Source organism: Polistes fuscatus, unplaced genomic scaffold (assembly GCF_010416935.1).
Source record: "Polistes fuscatus isolate 324 unplaced genomic scaffold, CU_Pfus_HIC Scaffold9, whole genome shotgun sequence".
NCBI lineage: Eukaryota > Metazoa > Arthropoda > Insecta > Hymenoptera > Vespidae > Polistes > Polistes fuscatus.
The window spans coordinates 5,102,674-5,125,325 of record NW_025113173.1 but is presented as its reverse complement, the minus strand read 5'-3'; the positions used below and the strand labels follow the sequence as shown (position 1 = coordinate 5,125,325).

General features: G+C 29.8%; 1 protein-coding gene across 10 annotated transcripts; it reads left to right on the top strand.

The window, feature by feature from the left end:
• The first annotated feature begins 1,123 nt into the window (after positions 1 to 1,123).
• LOC122525291 (heterogeneous nuclear ribonucleoprotein R) lies at positions 1,124 to 22,191 on the top strand. Of its 10 annotated transcripts, none has more exons than XM_043647999.1 (13): positions 1,124 to 1,681; positions 4,839 to 5,224; positions 5,317 to 5,424; positions 5,558 to 5,734; positions 8,070 to 8,205; positions 12,292 to 12,497; positions 12,606 to 12,755; positions 12,839 to 12,984; positions 13,123 to 13,238; positions 14,814 to 14,828; positions 15,842 to 15,990; positions 20,294 to 20,462; positions 21,833 to 22,191. In XM_043647999.1, exons 2-13 carry the CDS (start codon positions 4,841 to 4,843, stop codon positions 22,078 to 22,080), a joined length of 2,004 nt encoding a protein of 667 aa, XP_043503934.1. In that variant the 5' UTR covers positions 1,124 to 1,681; positions 4,839 to 4,840; the 3' UTR covers positions 22,081 to 22,191. The 10 variants fall into 10 exon arrangements, 9 of the variants coding, with proteins under 9 accessions (XP_043503934.1, XP_043503929.1, XP_043503937.1 ...); XR_006305744.1 differs by lacking the exons at positions 1,124 to 1,681; positions 21,833 to 22,191 and adding exons at positions 3,289 to 3,553; positions 19,537 to 19,654 and having other exon boundaries at positions 20,294 to 20,381; XM_043647994.1 differs by lacking the exons at positions 1,124 to 1,681; positions 8,070 to 8,205 and adding exons at positions 3,289 to 3,553; positions 7,052 to 7,187.
• Positions 22,192 to 22,652: the final 461 nt, after the last annotated feature.

Genomic DNA, 22,652 nt, shown 5'->3' with positions numbered 1-22,652 from the left:
AAGAGGCAGCAGTATGCGCGTTGTATTAGGTTAACGCGCTTGTTCCCCAATACTTATACACGTACATGTACAAAGTCATATCAAACTACAACGTTAATTTACGGGCAAAGGTAATCACAAAGAACATTTCTTCATTTCGTTTCGTATAGTACAACATTTTTTTTTAAATACGACACGAACGAAGAATCCTCCAGACGTATTAGTTTTTTATTTCTTCCTCTCTTTTATTTCTTTTTTTACAACGAATATTAAATTATCCCTCGACAGGTCATTTTTGTTGTATCGATGAATATGTATATGTAGATTTTTCTATCTCTGCGAGATAACAAGAGACGCGCAAGAGAATTTTATAGCTTATATTTTTTTTCTTATTTTTTTCTTCTTTTTATTGTTTTTTTTTCTATCCATGCGTGGAAATACGTCCATACATACATCATTGCATATAAGCACGATCTTTCGCGATTCGCGCTAAAAAGGGTCAACGCGCTCAACCGATGTATTTATCGACGAAGCAAATCGTCTCGAGGAATACATTACGAAATGCAAACCAAAGTATCTGTCTACGATGTTAAAAGAATATCTGTTTACTTGTCCGTCTTGATCGTTTTGTCCAATTTGTAAATGTTTTTTTCACTCTTTCTGTCTATACACGTATATATTTATTTAAATACAAAACGAAGATCTTAAATGAATTTCTAAAGAAAATTCTCTTCTCTCGATCGTAAGAATATATTCCTCCTACGTATAAACTGCCCATTTAGATAGATACATTACAATATAAACGAATTATAATAGAAAAATAATTAAGTGAGGTTAGAAAAATAAACATATTGTAAATATTTCATATCACTTTTTTATCTTTCTTTCTTTGTTTTTTAAACAAGCGTTGTAAACGTTAACGATATACGCTTGGCAAATATTTATTATAAGTATATAAAATAGAAAAGAAATAAAAAGAGAAAATGTTGGAAACGTGGTAGTCGGAGCAGGGATCGATATTTAATATGCAGGGGATCTTTGAATGGTAGGGACGGCCCTGGGCTCTAAGGCGGGGCTCGTCTGTGCCGCGAAGAGAGAGGTAAGAGGTTGAATCGGATTGGATTGGGGCGCAACTCGCAAGCAAGCGAGCGAGCAAGCAAGCAAGCAAACTGGTTTGGTTTTGTGGGGCTTGCACCACTGCATCGCTCCATCGGCGAGGCAGTCCAATTTATGCATTACGGCTATGTAGGCACTACATGATATCAAAACTCTCTGCGCCCGGGCCTTTACAACTCCATTTACCATCTCCGTTACAACAATATTATCTGAATTTCGCAAGTGCCTACAAGAACTAAATTCGCTTTAACCAACGTTCACATTTGGGTACCATACCACATCCACTTTGTGTTTTGTCGGTTACTACACGCACGTTCGTTCGTTCGCGCGGTGAAACAAAGGAGTCCAAGTGTGGTTAAGACGATACATATATATTATATATATATATATAATAATATATATATATATATTTTATATTTTCGTTATTAAAACGCGTCGCGATTGTGGTGTTTGATAATTATGAATTTCATACCTCGCAAAAGATCGTGACTGTTTTTGTGTTTGTCTGTTTCTATCTAATTTGGTGCTTCGCTTAACGCATTTAAACTAAATTTAGTTATTGTGAAGAGTTCCAATCAGTCAACAGGTACACATCATTTTTTTATTCTATGATTTTTTTTATATACTTCTTTACCTTTTTATTTCTTCTTCTTATTCTTCTACTTTATCTTCTTCTTTTTGAATATCATTATTTATACTTCTCTACTATCGGTAGCTTCAACGTACAGAGAGTGCAATTGCCAGATATCTCCTCTCTCTCTCTCTCTCTTTCTCTCTCTCTCTCTCTGGTTTCGTATTCGCTTTTTTTTCTGTCTATATGTGGCGCTTTGGTCTCTCCGTGAGGTTATATAGTGTGCTCTGCTGGAGTGCATCGTTCGATCCTCGCCTTGTGTGATGCTGTCTCTTTCTTTCTTTCTGTCTTCCTTCCTTTTTTTTTATCTCTGTTCGCCGCCCGCGTTCGCGACTCGTACCCAGCAAAAAGAGAGAGAAAGAAAGACTTGAGACCGTGGCAAATTCCTATCTCGTAATTATCGTTTTTCGAAGAGAGAAAGAGACGTTTTTTTCTTCTTCTTTAATACTCTCACTTCACGGATCATCATTATTTATCGATAATATGACCGTCTATCCGTTTTTTACAATTTTGCAATGCAATTATTTGTTATTTGTTTGTATGGAAATCATCTTTCTAGAAACAATTTTCTCGCGCGGATTGGCGCGCGGACATTTACAAAATATGTTAGTAGATTTCGTCATTTAAAACAAAAGAAATTTTAAAAATTCGCAATTTTTTTTTAAATACCTTTGTCCCTTATCTTCGATCTTTGTTTTATCCTTCTAATTAAAATTATTATAACTTTGTTCTACACCTTCATTCTACTTTTTTTTTCTTTAATCAAGCAGAAACAGAAATACGAGAATATCTTTGCATACTCGTCTATAATTTTGCTACACCAATTTGCTATTCTTTTGCAGTCGATTTTTGATTTTTTGTTTCTATTATTATTATCATTATTATTATTATTATTATTACTGTTGTTATTGTTAAATAAAAATAACAGGCGAGATATATTTTTATCTATTTTTTATTTGCAAAAAAGAGGTTAATGTATTTTGCAAGGAGATAACGAGGGAAAAGATTGTTTCGACGTTCATATGTTTTAATCTTAAGTCGTTGATAGAAGGAATAATAATAATAATAATAATAATAATAATTTTTTGCATTTATGTAGATGATTTAATGTTATCTGAAAAAATGATCGATTTATTATTAACGAACTAACATTTTTAACAAGTTGTACGTATTAAAATTTATAAAAAAAATGAATTCGTCATTGATTTTAATAATATCACGTCTTTGTGTGATATAAAAAAATGTATATGCATACCTACATGTATATATATTTATATATATAGTATTACAAACGTATCGTATTAAAATTTTGCACAAAATAATAAAAAGAAAGGAAAGGAAAGGAGAAGAGAAATCCTTTTATATATAGGTATATATATGTATATATATATATACATAAACGATTCACAGACGGCTTTGAAAACGATCAGCAACGTCTTCTTAAACTACCCGTCACCCATGGTTCGTTATTTCGCGAGCGTACCGTCTGAACTTTTTCTCTTCTCACGGTTTCGCACGGGCCAATCAGAATTTACGAGTGCGCCCGAAAGAAAATGGCCAACCTCGTGTCGCTGGGTTCGAGCGTATCTTTGCGCGTCGTTTTGTGAACCCCGTAGTTCGCAATCACGTTGACGTCTGTCGCCATTTCCTCGCACAGGGGGAAAGCATTCGTTTATTTTCTAAGGTAAATCGTCAAGGATTTATTCTACAAGGATAAAACGACGACGATTTTAATCTAATCGTTATATATTTAATATCCTAAGATATTATTATTCAAGTGCAATTGAAATTAATACTAAATGCGTGTGTCCAAAGACGAAGAAGGAAGTAAGTGTTATCGGGTGTGCAAAAGTGCATCGCATTCATCGCAACGAACGTGTGGATGCAGTTCCATTGCCGGCCGGCGAATGTCCGAAGACAAATTCTTCTAATCCTTTCGTTTCGCGTTTAATATAATTTTGTTATACGAGTGATCGCGACGGTTTACTAAAATCTATTGATTTAAATACATTAGTTTAAATATTTTTCTTTCGATTTACCCGATTTTTCTAATTAACTTTTTTTTCTTCTTCTTCTTCTTCTTTTTCTATCTTCCTTTTTTTTTTATTTAATTCACCGTTAAAGATTCGCAAACTTTTATAAAGATTACTCGATATTGTTTAAACGATGGAAAAAAATGTGGTCAATCAAATCGAATTGTTATCCGTTAAACAAATTCTTTATATCGGAGTATTCTCGTGCTTTTAAACCTCTAACGATCTCTGCGTTAGCGCGGGAAAATTCTTGCGTGTGTGTCTCTAATTCATCGATTCGCTTATCGGTATTTCATAGATTTTTCTTCTTTATATTTTTTTACGATATTTTATTCTTCGTTCCCTTTTATTTTCATATTTCTCTTTTTTTTTTTAGATTTTTAAAATTATATTATTTTTATCATCATCATTATCATCAATTTTTTTCTTTGCAAATATCTTTATAAATATTTTTTATCTATCATCGTTCCATTTAAACCATAAATAGAACAGTTTAAGGAATTGTAGCCTTTTTATTTTTTATTTTATGATACAGTGTTTAGAGATTTACAAGTAATAATTATTTATATTATTATTGCAAAGATATTTTCTGATTTTAATTTGTTCTGTAATTATGCTTGTAGATATTTTTGTAATTCAATATTTTATTCTAACAATTCTCCTTGTTCTAAATATATTAATATATATAGTAATCTTATATTATTTAAATAATATATTATTCATTTTTTTATATATATATATGAAAGGAATCTTGCCAGGATGTTAATAATTTTTTTACAAAAATTTATTAAACAATATATAGTATTTGTCTTTCTATTAAATTCAATAACTTTAGTCGATAAATTAAATTACTTTATTGAAAGTTTATCGATTGAGGTGTTGCTTCTATTATTAACAATTTAAAAAATTTATTTTCTTTTTTTTCCAAATAATAATTTTACTTATATTTTGATCATATGCTTTTATATCGTAAATGTTATCTCCTTGCAATCGTTTAGTTTCGCTAATTTTATTTGTCGATATACGTGCGAAAATGTTTTTTTTTTTATGATTAAATAAAATGTTTGTATCGTTTGCAGCTATGGCAGAAGGAAATGGGGAAATAAAAATGGAAGAGAAGCAGTCGAAGGAGGAAATGGAATATACAGAACGGACAGAAGACTACACAAAACTAATCCAATACGGACTAGATGAAAAAGTGGCTGCGAAACTTGATGAAATTTACAAGACGGGAAAGCTGGCACATGTGGATTTGGATGAAAGGGCATTAGATGCTTTAAAGGAATTTCCAGTTGAAGGCGCATTAAATGTACTCACACAATTCCTTGAATCTAATTTAGAACATGTGTCCAACAAATCAGCATTTCTCTGTGGCGTAATGAAAACTTATAGGCAAAAAAGTCGTGCCGGTCAAGGTACTGGTACGAGTACGACATCTAAGGCACCTGATGAGGATAAAATCAAGGTAGGTTTAAATGGTTTCCTAATTCAAATAAGTTTACATAACTTTAAATAAATGGAATTATAATTTTTATTAAAATTATATTTAAATTATAGATGATACTTGAAAGAACTGGTTATCCATTGGATGTAACAACAGGACAAAGAAAATATGGCGGACCGCCACCAAATTGGGAGGGCCCGACTCCAGGAACTGGTTGTGAAGTAAGTTGTTTATTTTGATTTTTAATTACTAATAAGATATCTTTGGATTTTAACTCATTGGTAATAACATTTAAATATTGTACAGCAATTTATTTACGAGATATAATAAATAATTTCTTTGTTTTTGCAAAAGGTGTTTTGTGGTAAAATCCCAAAAGATATGTATGAAGATGAGTTAATACCGTTATTCGAAAAATGTGGCAAAATTTGGGATTTGAGACTGATGATGGATCCTATGTCAGGTTGCAACAGGGGATACGCATTTATCACTTTCACTAACAGGGATGCTGCTCAATTGGCTGTCCGTGAGGTATGTTTAGATTTTTTCCTTATTATCCTTATCTAATGTGTAGGTACATGTTCGTAATGTGTACAAATTGGTTATTTTTTTTTTGCTCCAGTCAATACCATGCCGCTATGGATATTGGATTTTTTGTTCCTTTCTTATTTACAACATTTTTAGAAATGTTACAAAATTGTTATTGCTACCAAATCACGTGTTCTTTCGAAATGTTTATGAATTTCTTGTATATGAACTAAACTAGCTGCTTTTATTTCATTCTGATATGATTATATGCATACATACATATATTTATACACATATATATATATATATATATATATATATATATATATATGTATATACATTTGTGTATATAAATATGCATCATACATACTTACTTTTCTATTATTTTTGTTTTTGGATAAATAATTCATTATATCGTACCAAATTTTTTAATGCTTTAGTAGTACATAATATATTTTTCTTCCTTTTTATTTCTTTCTTTTTATTTTATTATATTAAAAACAATGGTATTTAATATATAAAATTGTTGAATAGGTATCGTTGACGCGATATTATATTACTAATAACGTATATATACTTTTTTGACATAATTTTTTAAAATTACTAAACATTTCGAATGACTATTATCATATCCCTATGTGGCTTGTTCTGTGTTCTTCATACCTCTTAATTTTCCTTGTAGTGGTTATATTCAAACATGTGATTTAACATAATCTCAAATTTTTAACTTCTTTTTTTTTTTTGTTAGGAACAATCCACATATCTGTTTCTTATGTATATGTCCCTGACCATTTATTCATCTTTAAGTATACAATTATTTCCAACTTATCCCAACATACAAATAACACTGAAAAATGTATATTAATTATATCCTATGGATAAGTTTCTTTTTCCAGCTCTCCTCTTTGCTCAGTGGGCAAAATTGGGAGTGGAGAACCTTCCTGAAAATGAAAATGAACAAAAAGCAAAACAAAACTATAATCTTTTTAAGTCTAATTGGTTAGGGGTATATTTACTAATTGGTCAAAACTCATTGGACAATGACAATTTTTGTAACAAAATTTAAAAAAGAAAAAATTGGTAGGCTTAAAATTTGTTTACAGGAGCACAATGAACGCCGGTTTCCTATATTGTGAAGACTCGAGCGACAAAGCGCATGCCACTTTCTCGCTTTCATGGATCTACGCCATGTTAATTTCTTTACTAAATTGCACATTTTGAAATTCTTCCTAAATTCTACCATTTGTCGTAATTACTTAACCACTCAAATTGTATCATTGGAACAAAATTAGGCATGTGTCTGTTTTCTTCATCCCACAGCTCGATAATCACGAAATAAAACCCGGCAAGAATCTGAAAGTTAACATTAGCGTTCCTAATCTACGACTTTTCGTGGGGAACATACCAAAGTCAAAAGGCAAAGAGGAGATCCTGGAAGAATTTGGTAAATTAACAGGTAAAGTGAAATTCGAGGAGTGTGTACCTACCTACCTACCTATACCTACCTGTCTACCTGTATTGTATCTTAAGAGTGGTAGCTTCTAAGTAGTGGTTGTAGATGGTATGGAACTATGGAGCATCCAAACGATCATGCGACTGTGTGATCTACAAAACCTGCGGCACCTTCAGATCTGGTCAGTCTCCTTGCCTCTCGGTTTATTAGTGAACAGTAACACCTCTCTGGTCCAAGTCTTCTTTCCTCGCATATTTAGGTTGAGTTATGAGTTATTTGCTTCCTACTATACACGCGGAACCTTACTATCCATATCTTCTTCTGCCACCTCATTCCCACTTTCTGCATCTGGTTACTTCATCGAACTTGTATTATTAGCGCTTCTTTGCCTTCTCTTTGGGAAGGTTCAAAAAGAGGCGAGGAAATGGAAAGAGAAAATGTGGAAGCTATATAATTATATTATTAAGAATTATTTCTTTTGAATCTCGACGGTAAAAAAAGAGAGAAAGAAAGAGACAGATAAAAAAATTAATTAGAAAGACAAAAAAAAAGAATTATGCTGTGCTGTGTTTATTGCAATGTCGCAATATGCAAATGTGATTCATGACTAAGCCTCAAGCATGGGGGTATGGGAGACCTGCGTGGACCGCTGGGGCGTTTGACTCGCTAACAAACGGACAGGCACTCCCACCCACCCTGTATAATGTCGATCCTTCTTTAACTTATGTCCGTATCCTGTAGTCCTATAAACATTGTCATTGAAAGTCCTCTGTACAATCTCCCTGAAGGTCGCTTCATGAAATCCCACATTCAGACAGCCAATAAGCAGGTGAAATTATAAAAGGCAAGCTTAATTGGCACTCTCCTTCCACATTATTCTTACAGCTGAATGATTATGAGATTCGGAAAGGGAAAAAGATTGGTGTTACCGTATCTTATAACAATCACCGCTTGTTTGTGGGAAATATTCCAAAGAATCGAGACCGAGATGACTTGTTCGAAGAGTTTACAAAGCACGCACGTAAGTTGACAATTGTCCTTAAATCAGCAAGCAGTAACCAAATGAAGTTCTGTGGGAGAGATGAAGGGACAAATATTTATATATTAATGATTGGGTGTCTTGATCCAGTTCGTAGCAGAGGTGCCAGGTGGGTCAAGTCTAGCCCTCTTGCATTACTATATAATTACAAAATTTAAAAAAAAAACAAATCGGTATTTTTAATACTAAATTTTTATTCGATTTTTCAAAGAGGTTTATATAATTTTCAGTGTGGTAATGCTGGTATAAAAAAAAAAAAGAACAAAAACAAAATCTATCTTCGTAACACTTACCTAAATTTATTTTTAAGCTAAATGTGAACTCTTCAAGTATAAAATTAATAGTTTATTTATTGGTAATATCATTCATTTCTTATGTACATCGCAAAATATTGATAAAAGAACAAAAAAAAAACAAAAAAGAAATATTTGAGAGAGAAAAATTTCGAATACAAAATGTCCCACAACCAAGGGAATAATAAGATAACTTGAAATTTTTGAAGCTGTCAAAATTATTCCAAAAATGAATAGGAATACATCATAGAATAATAATAATAATAAATTCTTAATTTCTTTTTTTTTCAAAGCAACGAACGAAAAAAATTTATTACAACTAGCAGCTAAAAACATGACTATGCTTTTGGTTGGATATTTTTTTTATTTGTCTTTTCTTTTCTTTTTCTTTTTTTTCCGTCTATCATATCTGCCCTTTTCTCTTTTTTTTTAATCATTCATAACTAACATTCATGAATGTCGTAAAAAAAAAAATTAGCAACGTTCAAATTTAATAAGAACGTTAAGATTTCTAATATTTTCATAAAAGTCCAATTTCATTGAAGTCATATTTCCTGAATCCAGTATGTGTTTAATAAAAGGAGCCCATACGTTACACAGATAATTAATCCTACTAAAAATAATGTTCGTATATTGTTTTTTCTCGTCTGGGAATATTTTTAAGTATACAGTTTAGGCATTTAATTGGTTTTGGGACATATGTGATATTTGTTTTGTCATAAAAAAAAAAAAGAAAAAGTGTGCCGTATTGTTCACAGATTTAGTTAAAATGATAAAATACAGTCATCGTATCCTACATTATATCCAACACATTATGTTTACAAAATAATTTAACAACAATTTCGCATAGGAGCACAATTGCATATCGTGGATGATTAAATTTGTTTCCTTTTAACGCAGAGTTGTTGGTTTCACGTTGAAGTTTGTATGAATGGTGTACATTTTTTACTTTTTATTTTATTTTATTTTAATTTATTTTATTTTATTTTATTTTATTTCTTTATTTAGAAACGAGAGTAATCGATGAGTGTAGCATAATTTAAATTCTTGATAATATTCTGTGTGCGCGTGTATCGATGTGCGTATGTGAGTGAATATGCGCGAGTGTATGTATCTTGCATGAAATCTCAGAATCTGGACACAGAGAGGAGATCAATACAAAAAAGAAAACAAAAATATATATAAAAAAAAAAAAGTAATATATAAAAAGAAAGGGCCAAACACATTATTATTAAGAGGCATAGGAATGAATCTATCAAGCAGTTTATTTTCAAGCATATTTTATATTATTAAATAATAGTTTCAAGGCATCTCTACGAATTACTTATCATTGCTATAAAATGTTATATTAAATCTTATCTTTCAATTATCTTTCATTGATCTTACCTTGACGCTTAATATAATTGATGCTTGCTATATTTTATAAATTATTCGTATCGCAGGTATTAAATGAAAATTTGAAAGGATTATATGCTTTAAGCATAAAGCAAAATTTGATTTGCATTAAAAAAGGTGCCTTGTTATCCAAATAGTAGTAAAGCTTTTAAACTGAGAGGAAGGAGAAGTGAGCCATCTTGCAGAAATGGTTACACTAATTAATTTAACTTTCACACAAGCGTAATTTTTATTTAACAATTCAATCGAGTAAAGGAAGACTTAGTAAAACTACTATCATTGATAGCTGGTATTTTGTTCTCACCTTGGTAATACATAGTTTATTTTCAAGTGTTATAATTAAGTCGGGAGGATATCTCTTTTAAATTTTTTTAACTAACAATATCGTTTTTCTTTTACTTAAGTTAGCATAAATATATTTCAATTTCTGCTATAATCTATGTATATTCATAGTGAGAATTAATTCAACGTTTGTCTAGAGATAAGATTGTTGATTTTGGTTTAATAATATTTCCACATAATGTAAAACACGTGTGGGGATATATATATATATATATTATATTATATTATATATATATATATATATATGGAAAGGACTTTAATTTCAGCAGCGTGGTAGTCATTTTGAGTATTTAATTCAATCTCAGTGCGGTGCATGAAAATTCTAATAGCATGAAAAGATATTTTTGTACTTAATGATACATTGAAAATATTTAACCTGCATTATCAAGTCATGGGTTTTTTGAAATTTGTGTATTGAATTAAATATGACACAAGTTATTGATGACAAATTTTTTGGGGTGTTTTCGACGTAGTGGTAAAATTCTACAGAATATTCTGAAAGGTTATATATGGAGCTTGCAATCTTTCCTTTTGTAGTTAATTGAACAATATCTTTGCAGTTTAGTGTGCTATCTTTCAACCCACAATTTTTATGGCTTTGTGTTTGTGTTATAAAGCAATATGAGTTTAGTATAGTAAAATGATTAAAAAAGAAGTTAACTTTCTAATATTTTTAGGCTTTATTTATGAAAAATAGTTAATAATATAATAATTGAACTAGTAGTCAAATTGAAGGTACATACAGTTATGACAATAGTATATTAACTATCTCTTTTGCTCGTATTCATGTTTTTAGGCAAGTTTTCTCGCATGAGTACTTTAACTCTTTATAAACTCAATTTCGTAACAAATCTTAAACTGTTTTTCTTGTATTATGAAGATTGAAAATATTAATTAGAAACAGAGATTATTCTGTTTTTAAAATGAAAAAGAAAAATTAAATAATATAAATAGTAGTTTTAACGTGAAGCCTAATAAAACAATAACTTAATTAGTTACTGTAGGTCACACTAATATTGTGTGTGTGTTAATAGATTATTATGTGGAAATTAATTTGATATTATAACTAAATAATAATGATAATCATGTCTTCATTTTCATGCACAATACGCAGTCAATCTTTTTCTATAAATAGCATTTTCATTTTTGTTGAGTACATACCTAAGATTGTTTTCTATACTCTAATATGGGATATTTAATTCATAGATGATGATTTTAATGATTCAGAAAGAAGAATTTGTTTTATATCGTTTGAATAGTAAAGTAAATGTATATAATAATTTTTCATTTTATTTTTCCACTAAATATTAATATTAATAATGATAAATATAATGTTTTATCTTGCCGCACACGTCCATCATAAATATTTATTTTTATGATTGTGAAAATATGTTGTCGTATAAGTTAATATCGATTCTAATTTATAGCTAATGGTATAACGATTTTGATGTAGCAGGAATTACGTGATAATAATTCTTATAATTTAGTTCGAGAAGTATAATACAATGTAAAGTTGTACTTTTCTTATAGGTGTGGTGTTTTATATAGTTTTTTCTAGCGTAGAATTTTTCAAAACAATAATATGATAACTTAGTTCAAATTTATTGAATTCTTCAGTTGATATTCGATATTGTTCTATTGCAACAATTAAGTTCTCTATCACGTTGATTCCAAATCAAATAATTCTGAACTTTTATAAAATCATTTTCTTTTTTCTCTCAAAAAAAAAAAAAAAAAAAAAAAAGAAAAAAATTAAAAGATAGTAATGACGTTTAATGTAATTTTAATATAATATTATGTTACTTTTTTATTATATCTTTTGTTACGTTTAAAAGAAAGTAATATCATAATATTTTCGGCCTATTCCTTTGTATTTTGGTACAGTTTCATGTTTGAGTAGTTTTATTTATTTATATTTATATTTATATTTCGTTTTCTCTTTTCCTTTTTTTTTTTTTATTTATTTATTTATTTTTTTTTATCTTTTATTTTTTTATATGAACCTTATATACGTTTTGTATGATTTTTCACCATACAGCGGGCCTGACTGAGGTGATTATCTACAGTTCACCAGATGACAAAAAGAAGAACAGAGGTTTCTGCTTTCTAGAATATGAATCTCATAAAGCAGCCTCATTAGCAAAACGAAGACTAAGCACTGGTCGCATCAAGGTCTGGGGCTGTGATATCATAGTTGATTGGGCTGATCCACAGGAAGAGCCTGATGAATTAACAATGTCCAAAGTATGTAGAATATTTTAACATTTAATATTTTCATTAATTTAAATAATCTTATAAATATAGAAAATACAATGTGTGTATATATATATATGTTTATAATTATCTTTGTAGGTACGAGTGTTATATGTTAAAAATTTAACGCAAGATTGTTCTGAAGAAAAATTAAAAGAATGTTTCGAACAATATGGAAAAATTGAAAGAGTTAAAAAAATTAAGGACTACGCTTTTGTGCATTTTGAAGACAGGGATAATGCTGTAAAGGTAATATTAATTGATTTTTCTATTAATTTGATTATTGACGTACGAGTTAGATCAGAATGATAAATAATTGCGTCGTATTCCAGGCAATGAACGAGTTAAATGGTATAGAAATTGGTGGTTCGCATATAGAAATTTCACTAGCTAAGCCTCCATCTGACAAAAAGAAGAAAGAAGAAATTCTTAGAGCAAGGGAACGAAGAATGATGCAATCATTGCAAAGTCGTGGCGGGTAAGAGATATAACAATATACTTATTTATTACTTTTCAATTATACTCTAATATTTATTTGATTTCAGTAAGGGGTATTAATTTAATATGTTTGCTGAAAGAAATATAATATTAATATATTCTTTATTAATTATTATAGAGGGTCTCCTTCCCATCCTGGAATGATGGGAGGCCCGATGCCAGTTCGTGGTCCTGGACAAGGTCCTAGAGGCACCGGTGCAGGTATGCGTGGACAAATGGGACGAGGCGATTATGGTAAGTATTATTTACTATTAATTATTATTTATTTATTTATTTCAATGAATTTATATGTTATAACCTATTCACTATTGACGTGTAAAATACACAAGAGTATTTCTGCTAAATTTTAAATATCCTAATTATCGTTTAACAAATATGTATGTTATTGAAATAATCACACTACCTTTAATATTTTACCAAAACGGTTTTGATAAGATTCTCTTTGCAACAAGCTTTAAATTATTGCAATAATTGTTTTATTATGTTTTGCAAAGCACTGACCAAAAAAAAAAATTGTTGTATAGAGTGTGTGTGAATATTACTTACACCAAGTTTGATGTAACAAATGAAACTTTTTTTACTGATATAACGTAGTCCAAATTAAATAGTTTTTTTTTTATAAAATATAAATTACATATGCGTACAGTAAAGATCGTAATATTAAACTTTGATAAAGTACATAGGAGAAATAATTTTTATCAAATTTTAACAGGTGTTAAAATATTATATAACATTTATTTATTTCAGACAAAATAATACTCAAATTTATACCAATAATTTTTGACATGATATATTTATTATTTAATTGAAACGTCCCGCATGCTTTTGGGGATTTTTCACTATCTCACTACAAACCTTTGGCTTTACACGCATGATAGGCTCTTTCCTATGCGTGAAAGACAAATATTTATTCGACATTTCTAATGCTAAGTTATATTCATATACATATATATATTTCCTCGACCACACAACTTTTTTCCTTCTCCTATCATTCCGATAGTATTTATGCTGCGGTAAATGCATTAAAACAAAAAATAAATGTATGGTTGATTGCTTTTGATACTTTAAGTAAATTAAAACCTTCCAAATTTTAATACATTGCAGCAAATTAAAAACAAGAAAAATTAACGTCACTTTGATATATAATATATTTGAAATTAAAATATATATTTCCATTCAAATAAGGTTGTAGTGAGAAAGTACTCAGATAATGTAATTAGCTTGTTATTCAAATTGTTTATTTATGTATTTTTTTTTTCTTATTATTATTATCGTCTGAGCATATATCTGTTATTGTAAATTATATAATTATTATTATTTTTCGATTTGATTTTAAAAAATAAGAAATCTAAAAAAAAAGAAAAAGAAAAAAGATAAAAAAAAATGTTTATTTACTTAAATAACAATGCTTGATGAATGATATTAATTAAGTAAAACTATGTATTTGTTTTATATCTTATTATTCTACATGCATATGTGTATATAAAAAATACATATGAATGTATAAGCGTGTGCTTAGCACTACAATAGGATCACACCTCATTGCCTTACCACTACCACTTTCCTGTGACACACCTGTTTTCTGTTTTTACCAACAAAATTATAATTGCATGTGTATTGTTTGTTTTTTCTATTTTTCGTATGGTGCCCTAGAGTGACAGTTATTTTATATATATATATTTTGTGACAGTGTACAATCCCGCGCATTGCCAGGGAAATTTGATCTTTTTTGCCCTATCTCATTTTATGTGAGCGTGTGTACTTTTTCTTTACTGTGTATGCATCATCAATTAAAAAATCTGTTTACAGCTCTCAAGGAAATAGGTAAGCCGCGGTGTTGAATGATGAATGCATCATTGTAGAGTATCATTGGTAGTCTTGTGTACTTTCTCTTTTTTATGTTGACTTTATAACCAATCTCTAAACGTACAGTATAAGGTCATCGAAAATCATTTACTATTTTCCAAACGTCAATAATATATAGATGTGCATATATAAGGTGCAATCTAAAAAAAATACATATATATATATATATATAGAACTACTTTGAAATTTAACAAATTTCCATGCTCTACCATCTGTATGCATTAAATCAAAATTCCTTAATACAATAATGCTGTATACACAGTACACTTTTAATGCTTTAACGTGCACCGATCATTTACAATACATATTCCTTCAAAGCATTTTTATTACATTTAACATACAATCAATTGCATATACATTTTTCATAAGCAGGATAAATTAAGCCAGAACGGAAGAAAGTTACTAGTATTATTGATCATTGATTAGAAAATCCTCTAATTTTAATGGATATATATATGTGTGTATGTGTATGGGATAATTCAATCAATTTTCGATGATCTATGCAATATACATATATATTCTCAGGACATGTGATGGTGGTAGGGTAATCGTTGGAAAGTTTCTCGCGTGAAGAGTTGCAACTAAATTTCTTCTTTTTTTTTTTGTCTTTTTTTTTATTATAAATATATATATATATATTTCTTTTTTTATATTTAAATCTAGTTCGTCAATTGGTTTTTTAATTCTTTATATACATATATATATATATATCTTTTTTATATATATTTTTTTTTTTTTTCGAAACTTTTATACGCATCATCATTATTATTATTGTTATTACTACTCTGTTATATTATTGAAAGAATCGCAGAGAAAAGTGCGATTGCATTATATTTTCTATTTTTAGTATTTCTTAAAATTTATCTTTTCCCGGCATGCCTTTATTACATAAAACAGCATTACTTGAGTAAGTTGCTAATTGGATATATCGTGGCTAAATTTGGGTCTATTTGTAATGTGTGTTTTTATAGATTATGATTACGACTATTACGGTTATGGGGATTATCGAGGTGGCTACAGTGATCCATATTACGATGACTATTTTCGATACGAAGATTGCTATTTCGATTATGCGCCGCCTCCGCCACCTGCCAGAGGGAGAGGCAGGCAGCCTCAACCGGTGGGTCGCCTTTTTTAATGGTTCTAAAGTCGTTTTTGTTCTTGAAACATATTACTTTGATATATCAGCGGTAGTTTGATTGTGGCACAGTGTTCGCGGACTCCTAGCGTTATTGTATATCCACTTTAATACTTTTGCCCTCAGATATATATATATATATATATTACTCTCTTACCTCCCCCAAAAAGCCCAACATTTTGTCTGAGCGTGTCATTAACTCTGGCTAACTGATAAGCGCCTAGCTATTTATATTTTTTATATATATATATACATATATATATAAAACTCACTACTAATGCAGGGATATGTACACTTGGAATTAACTTAAAAATAACATCAAATGCACTGCATCCACAGTATATTCTATACCAATAGTAGCAATTGCTCTCTCTCTCTCTATCTTTCTCTTTATCTATCTATCTATCTCTTTCTCTTTTCCAGCTTTTAATGATCCAATACAAAACTAGTTTTAATAGATAATAGTTTAATGACAAATTAAAGAACGTAAGCAAGCGTTTAGAAAACGTGCATTAAAAGTTAATTGTATTTAAAATAGAAATATGAGGAGAAAAGAAAAAACAACAAGGATAAAAAAACAGAAAGAAAAAGAAAAACTATTTAATAGTCCACTGTGAGTGCATTGTATTATTAAATCCTGCTAGACCCTAATGCATATCAACTAATATTCCAGCACTAAGATCGCTAACGTTATCCTCCTAATCCGAACACATTGCCACTGTCAAATTGCTTGCAAATCATATCTGAGCCATGGTAGACCCATTCTAAATTTCAACCAAAGTACAGCCGGGAAAAGTATTTAGAATAATATAGAAAGACAAATGAGATGAAAACAAATGATATGAAATGAAATGAAATGAAATGAAATGAAACGTAACGAAACGAAACGAAATGATATGAAATAAAATGAAACGAAATCAAATGAAATCAAATCAAATGAAATGAAAGCAAATGAAATCAAATTAAATTAAATTAAATGAAAAGAGAGAGACAAGTTGAAGAAGTGAATATTGAAAAGTGTGTTTAGTAGATATGTTATGAAGTTTATGTCCGTCCTTCCGTCGAACATTATTTAGCGTTGTAGGGTTCCCTAAATATTACTCCACACCACATTATTATCAACTTCAGCATTACTCCAGATGTAGGCATTATTAACCCATTTTACACAGGAGCTCATATATACATATGTGTGTATATGCATATACACAATATATATGCATATACACATATATATATTATACATAGTTATCATCTAAAAGTTCATACTTTATATGTCGAAAAAAAGAAAAGAAAAAGAACTTCGGTTGATATTTCTCTTTGCTAAAAAAATAATAATAATAATAATATTAATAATAATTAATAGAGCAGCGACGTGTTGCGTCTCGTGGCTCGGATATGATATACTTTTCTATGTCAAGTTGCAGGGTTATCCAAATACCATAAGGGAGCACTTGGGCGCCCTGTGAACACCATTATAATTATATCATCATTATTATATATTTATTGCGATCAACTTTTTCTCTTGGCAGTCTCACTAATGCGGCAACGCAAAATGCACTGAGAGTTATGTGTTTATAATATATATTCGATGCTGCTGCTGTGTTCCTCGTGTCATGGTTACGTTGTAGCTAGTCGCTTTTCAAATTTGTTCGATTAATAATCGTATTGTTATTCGTACATATATATATACATATATAATATTTATCTCGTGGCCTGTTCATGTGCAGCATCGTTTTATTTATTATTTATTATTTATTTATTTATTATTATTATTTTTTTCCCCTTTTTTTCTTCTCCCTTACGTTACATTTCGACGTGTGTGAAAAAAATCGACTTTTCCATCAGAATAATGTTACTTTGCAATTTTATTTGAACATTTTATTTTAATTTTATTTCGACAAAACAATCTTCTTTTCTTTTTATATATTTCTCTCATTAGGGTTCGTTTTTATATTACTTACTTTTTTTCGTGACAAGATTATTTTTCTTCATTTTTTTTTTTTTTTCTTTGCCTTTTATCATTGTACATGTTGTACTATTACTACTACTACTACTACTACTACTACTATTACATTATATTATTCTACATTTCACTGTGTAAGGGATTAAAAATCCCTTGCATGTCTCATTTAATTTTAAGAAAATCTTCTTAGAAGCTGCTAGTCGTTATTTGTACATACATTGTTGTTAAATAAATACAAAAAGCAAGGTTTCTTTTTTCCACGTATAGTCATTTTAATGTTTTAATGTTAAATTATATATATATGTCCAAGAGAGAAAGAGAAAGAAAATATTAAAAATAAGGACAAGTTTCGTTATTGTTGTAATTGAATCAAAGTAAGAAAACGGCAATTTAATGTGTGCTCAAAGTTTTTATATAGGAAATTTTATATATTATATATAGAATAGATTAGATTGTTAGGTTCTTGTTAGGTCTAGTCAAAAATCTTCTTTAGGGTTTAATCTTTAATTACTATCTCTGATATCGTATTATTCTCATTTCTTCAAATATCAGATTAGATAATGTAAATAATGTTTTTTTTTTCACGATAGCATCACTTTTCATCTATTCTCTGTATAAAAAGTGACTCAAATGAACTACGTTAAATTATTCGAAAGAATTTCTAAGATACAATTTGATTATATAGCCACTTGTGGTATATGAAATATACCTAAATCTATATATATCATTATGTTAACTAGACGTTCAATAAAAATTATGTCGATTGTTGATATACGCTTAAATGTGTATTTATTAAAAAAAAAAAAAAATAAAAAAAGGGACTTCTTCGATAACATTTTTAATACAGTTTCTTACAGGAAAAGTCGTACAGTGCCTTGGTGCCTGAGTTTGAGAGATTGTATGTGTTACGAAGATAAAAGAAAAAAGAAAGGAAAAACAATAGAAATCTTTACCACATGGATTAAACGTTCGTTCCAATGGCTGTGTGTGTGTGTCATATCACGCTTTGTGGATCTTCGCTGGGATCCTATGAGAGCCAATTGATTCAATGTGCCAATTTGATAGCAGGAGGAAAAGTTTTTCGCAAGTTGTGTACGGCAATATTGGAATAAATAAAAAAATAAAAAAAAAAATAATAAATCAAAGGGATGATCAAAACCATTTGGATATTTGATCGTATTAAAAAGCTGTTGTATATTATTATAACACGTTGTATTGTACACTGATTTGTGCGTTGTTGGGTGTGGCAGGCCATAGATAGAGAAGGAAATACAAATTTAAAATATATATGTGTGTATACATTCATGTATGTATATATAAAAATGCATTAACAATAAGATTAGTAATTATATATACATATGTATATATATATATATATATACACACATATATATCATACACACACTGTGTAAAACTGGTAGTGTAACCAGTAACACGACTGACTCATGGCTCTTGCTTCTGCTTCAGTAAATGCCGATTTGCTTTTAACGCTTTTAAAAAAATCCACGCCGCTATATGACGTTGTGCTGCCGCTTATAATATACCTTGATTGAATTTTGTTCTAGCTGCCAGTGCAGTAGGTTGTGTCGCTTAAAGTTTCTTCGCCAACCAATACAGTTCGCTTTATCGCTTTACTACATTGGATAACTCTGCTAACTCTACTGCTGTATGTAAAAAGATTTGGTTAGTAAGACCTGGTGTTTATTAGGTGAGCTCTTTTCCTGTCGCATTCTCTTCCCTTCTATCTGTCAAATCTCTCTACCATAAAAATGACCTCTTTACCTATTTCACTATCACTGTCTTTCTCATAAATGATGCCGCGTGTGCATACACGCGTATAAATATCGTGTATGCGTGTACACACTCACTATTGGTATAATTGCATAAAACACAGACTATATTTATTTTTTAACAGATAGATATATCGGTTGTACTATTTATAATATTTTCAGCTGACTCTTCTTTTTTTACCTTTATCTCTAGAGCCCGGATTCTATCATATCATATCATATAATATAATATAATATAATGCGATATATGTGTTGTCGTGTATTATTGTTGAATTCAAGTAATTGTGGCATTTCTTCTTATTGTTGTATATATATTATATGTGATATAAATTTATATATATAGATATATATATATTATATATATATATATACATAATATATATATATATATATAAATAATAGGGAATGGTGTCGTTAAAAAGATGTATTTTATATTAATAATTTTAAGAAAGGGAGAAATGAGTGAAAGCATTTGTGATTGAAACAATCAGTACCAGAAGGGGTAACAATTGGATGTGTGTTGTTTGGTCAGGCTGGGCGTGGGCGTGGAGTGGTGCCGCGTGGCCGAATCGGTGGCCCGCAAACCACCCGTGGGCCAGTCAGGGGGGGGCGCAACCCCGCAACTACAGGGGCCCGTGGGGTCCAGCGACTGGCCGCTCGTGGGGGGGTCCGCGCCAAGGGAAGTTTACCAGGTGAGGATGGTCTGTATCTCCACAATGTATCATCTTTTATCTACTTTATTTCTTATTTTAACTAATCCTTATACTTATATCATTTCTATCCTTTTATCTTTATTGTTTCTTTTTAATCTATCTTCTTTTATCTCTCTCTTTATTTTTTTTCTTTTTATTTATTTATTTATTTTAATCAACGTCGCTACAATCATTTATTTCTTCCTTGCTTTTCTTTTCCTTTAACTTTTGTCACAAATCTATCAGTTTTTATGGATTATTAAATTATTATTAATTAATTAATTTTTAACGATTTAATCGATACGGTGTATCGTTTTTTAAAGAAAATGTTAATTTTTGTTCTTTCTTTTTTTTTTTCTCAAATATGTTATACAAAAGGGGAACAGTAATATGTCTATATCAAAGACTACCTAATATTTATAATACTAATTTTATTATTACATCTCACATATTTTCTCACAGCTTTGACAGCATTAGCACTTATTGCTAGTTTGCTATTGTATTGATTATGTCTTTCTCATCTTTTCTTCGCATATAAGGATTTAAATAAAACATTAGGTAATATATATTAAATGTAACACATAATGCTCGTACATTATACTTACAGCAGTACTCAATTCTCTCTGTAGCACATTTATTAATTAATTAATTATTTATATATTCGATGAATCGAACAAAAAAATCAAATTAATGTTTGATTATTGTTTACGTATTAAACAATACGTATACATACGTATTTTGTTATACTAAATGGATTGCTCCTATCAAGTAAATTGACACATTGAATCCTCTATCATTTGATTATATTTTCAAAATCGCTCCTGCAAGAATCGAGCAAGCTTTGCAATTTGGTAAAAGATTGTTAAACCAAAATAAAAAATGATGAGAATAATTCAAATAAATATTTCATTCGCGGTTTTTCTTATTCATTTACAGATTTGTTAATGAACAGATTTACGATGAGCTCGAGGTGCTTTTGATGATAATCATATAATCCTTTTGATTTCAATATGATTGCACGTTATTTCTATTCAATATCATCGGAATTCCATGATTTGTATTACAGTCAAAGATTTATCCAAAGGTTTCCTTTTATCCTGTGTCCTATCCATCCGACGTTGATGATAAATTAGGTCAGTTGTTAATGAATTAATATTATTACTTAATAATTTATACACATATAACATTATTTCTCTCTAATAACTACTAGAAAATATATTGTCCTTTTCCCTTTGAAGATCCTAATATTTGATCTTTTTGTTTCCTTGTTTAAATTCTTGTTTACGAACCTTTCAAAATCTCCAAACCATTGATAGAAAGAGAGAGAGAAAGAAAGAGGAGTATAATTGATATATAACAAAAAATAATATGTTTTACAGCAGGTAAACGAAAATTTGACGGGGGTCACCAGAACCAGGGGGAATCTAAACGTCGCTTCCAGAGCAATTGGGGAAACCAACCCCTCGCCCAACAACCGCTGGGCAATGCGTACGGACTGGCGAGTGTGAATGGTGGCAGTGGTGGTGGTGGCGGTGACATAGGATTTGGAGGAAGATCTGCAGCACTCGGTGGCGTTTCTGGCGACGATCACGAATGGTATCAAGACTCTTATCAATCGTGGAGCTAACTTCTGCGTGTATGTGAGTGAGAATACGCACGAACATACGTATATAATTGCATATAAAAACAAAACAAACAAAACAAATTAAAACAAAAAATTAACATAACGCGTCACAAGCGATATAGAAAGAAAAGTGCGAGTGGGGTATAGAGAGGGAGAAAGAAAGAATTAGCGAGAGCGAGAGAGAGAGAGAGTGAAAGAGAGGGAGAGAGAGAGAGCGAGAGAGCGAGAAAGAGAAATAGCATGCAGGGTTATTATAATAATAATAATAATAATAATAAAAGTAATAATAATACTAATTAAAACAAAAATTAAATAAATGAAAACAAAAAAGCGTTTAGAAAACATGAAAAAAAATGAAAAAGTTAACGCAGAAGAGAGGTTTACGAGAGAGACAGAGAAAAAGATATGACGAAATCTCAATATCCGTAATAATAATTAATTCTTTGATTAAAATCGGAATTTATTGTAAAATGTTTTCGCAAGAAAATGAAACGGAAAAAAAGAAAAAAGAGACAAAGAGTAAAAAAGTAAGAGAGAGAGAGAGAAAAAAAAACATAAAAATAAGAACAAAGCAA

Coding starts and splice junctions, on each gene's coding strand:
- LOC122525291 (XM_043647994.1), top strand. CDS start 3,526: ATGCGTGTGTCCAAAGACGAAGAAGGAA. Junction 12,498..12,605: donor ATGAATTAACAATGTCCAAA/GTATGTAGAATA, acceptor TTATCTTTGTAG/GTACGAGTGTTATATGTTAA. Junction 20,463..21,832: donor AAGTTTACCAGGTGAGGATG/GTCTGTATCTCC, acceptor TATGTTTTACAG/CAGGTAAACGAAAATTTGAC.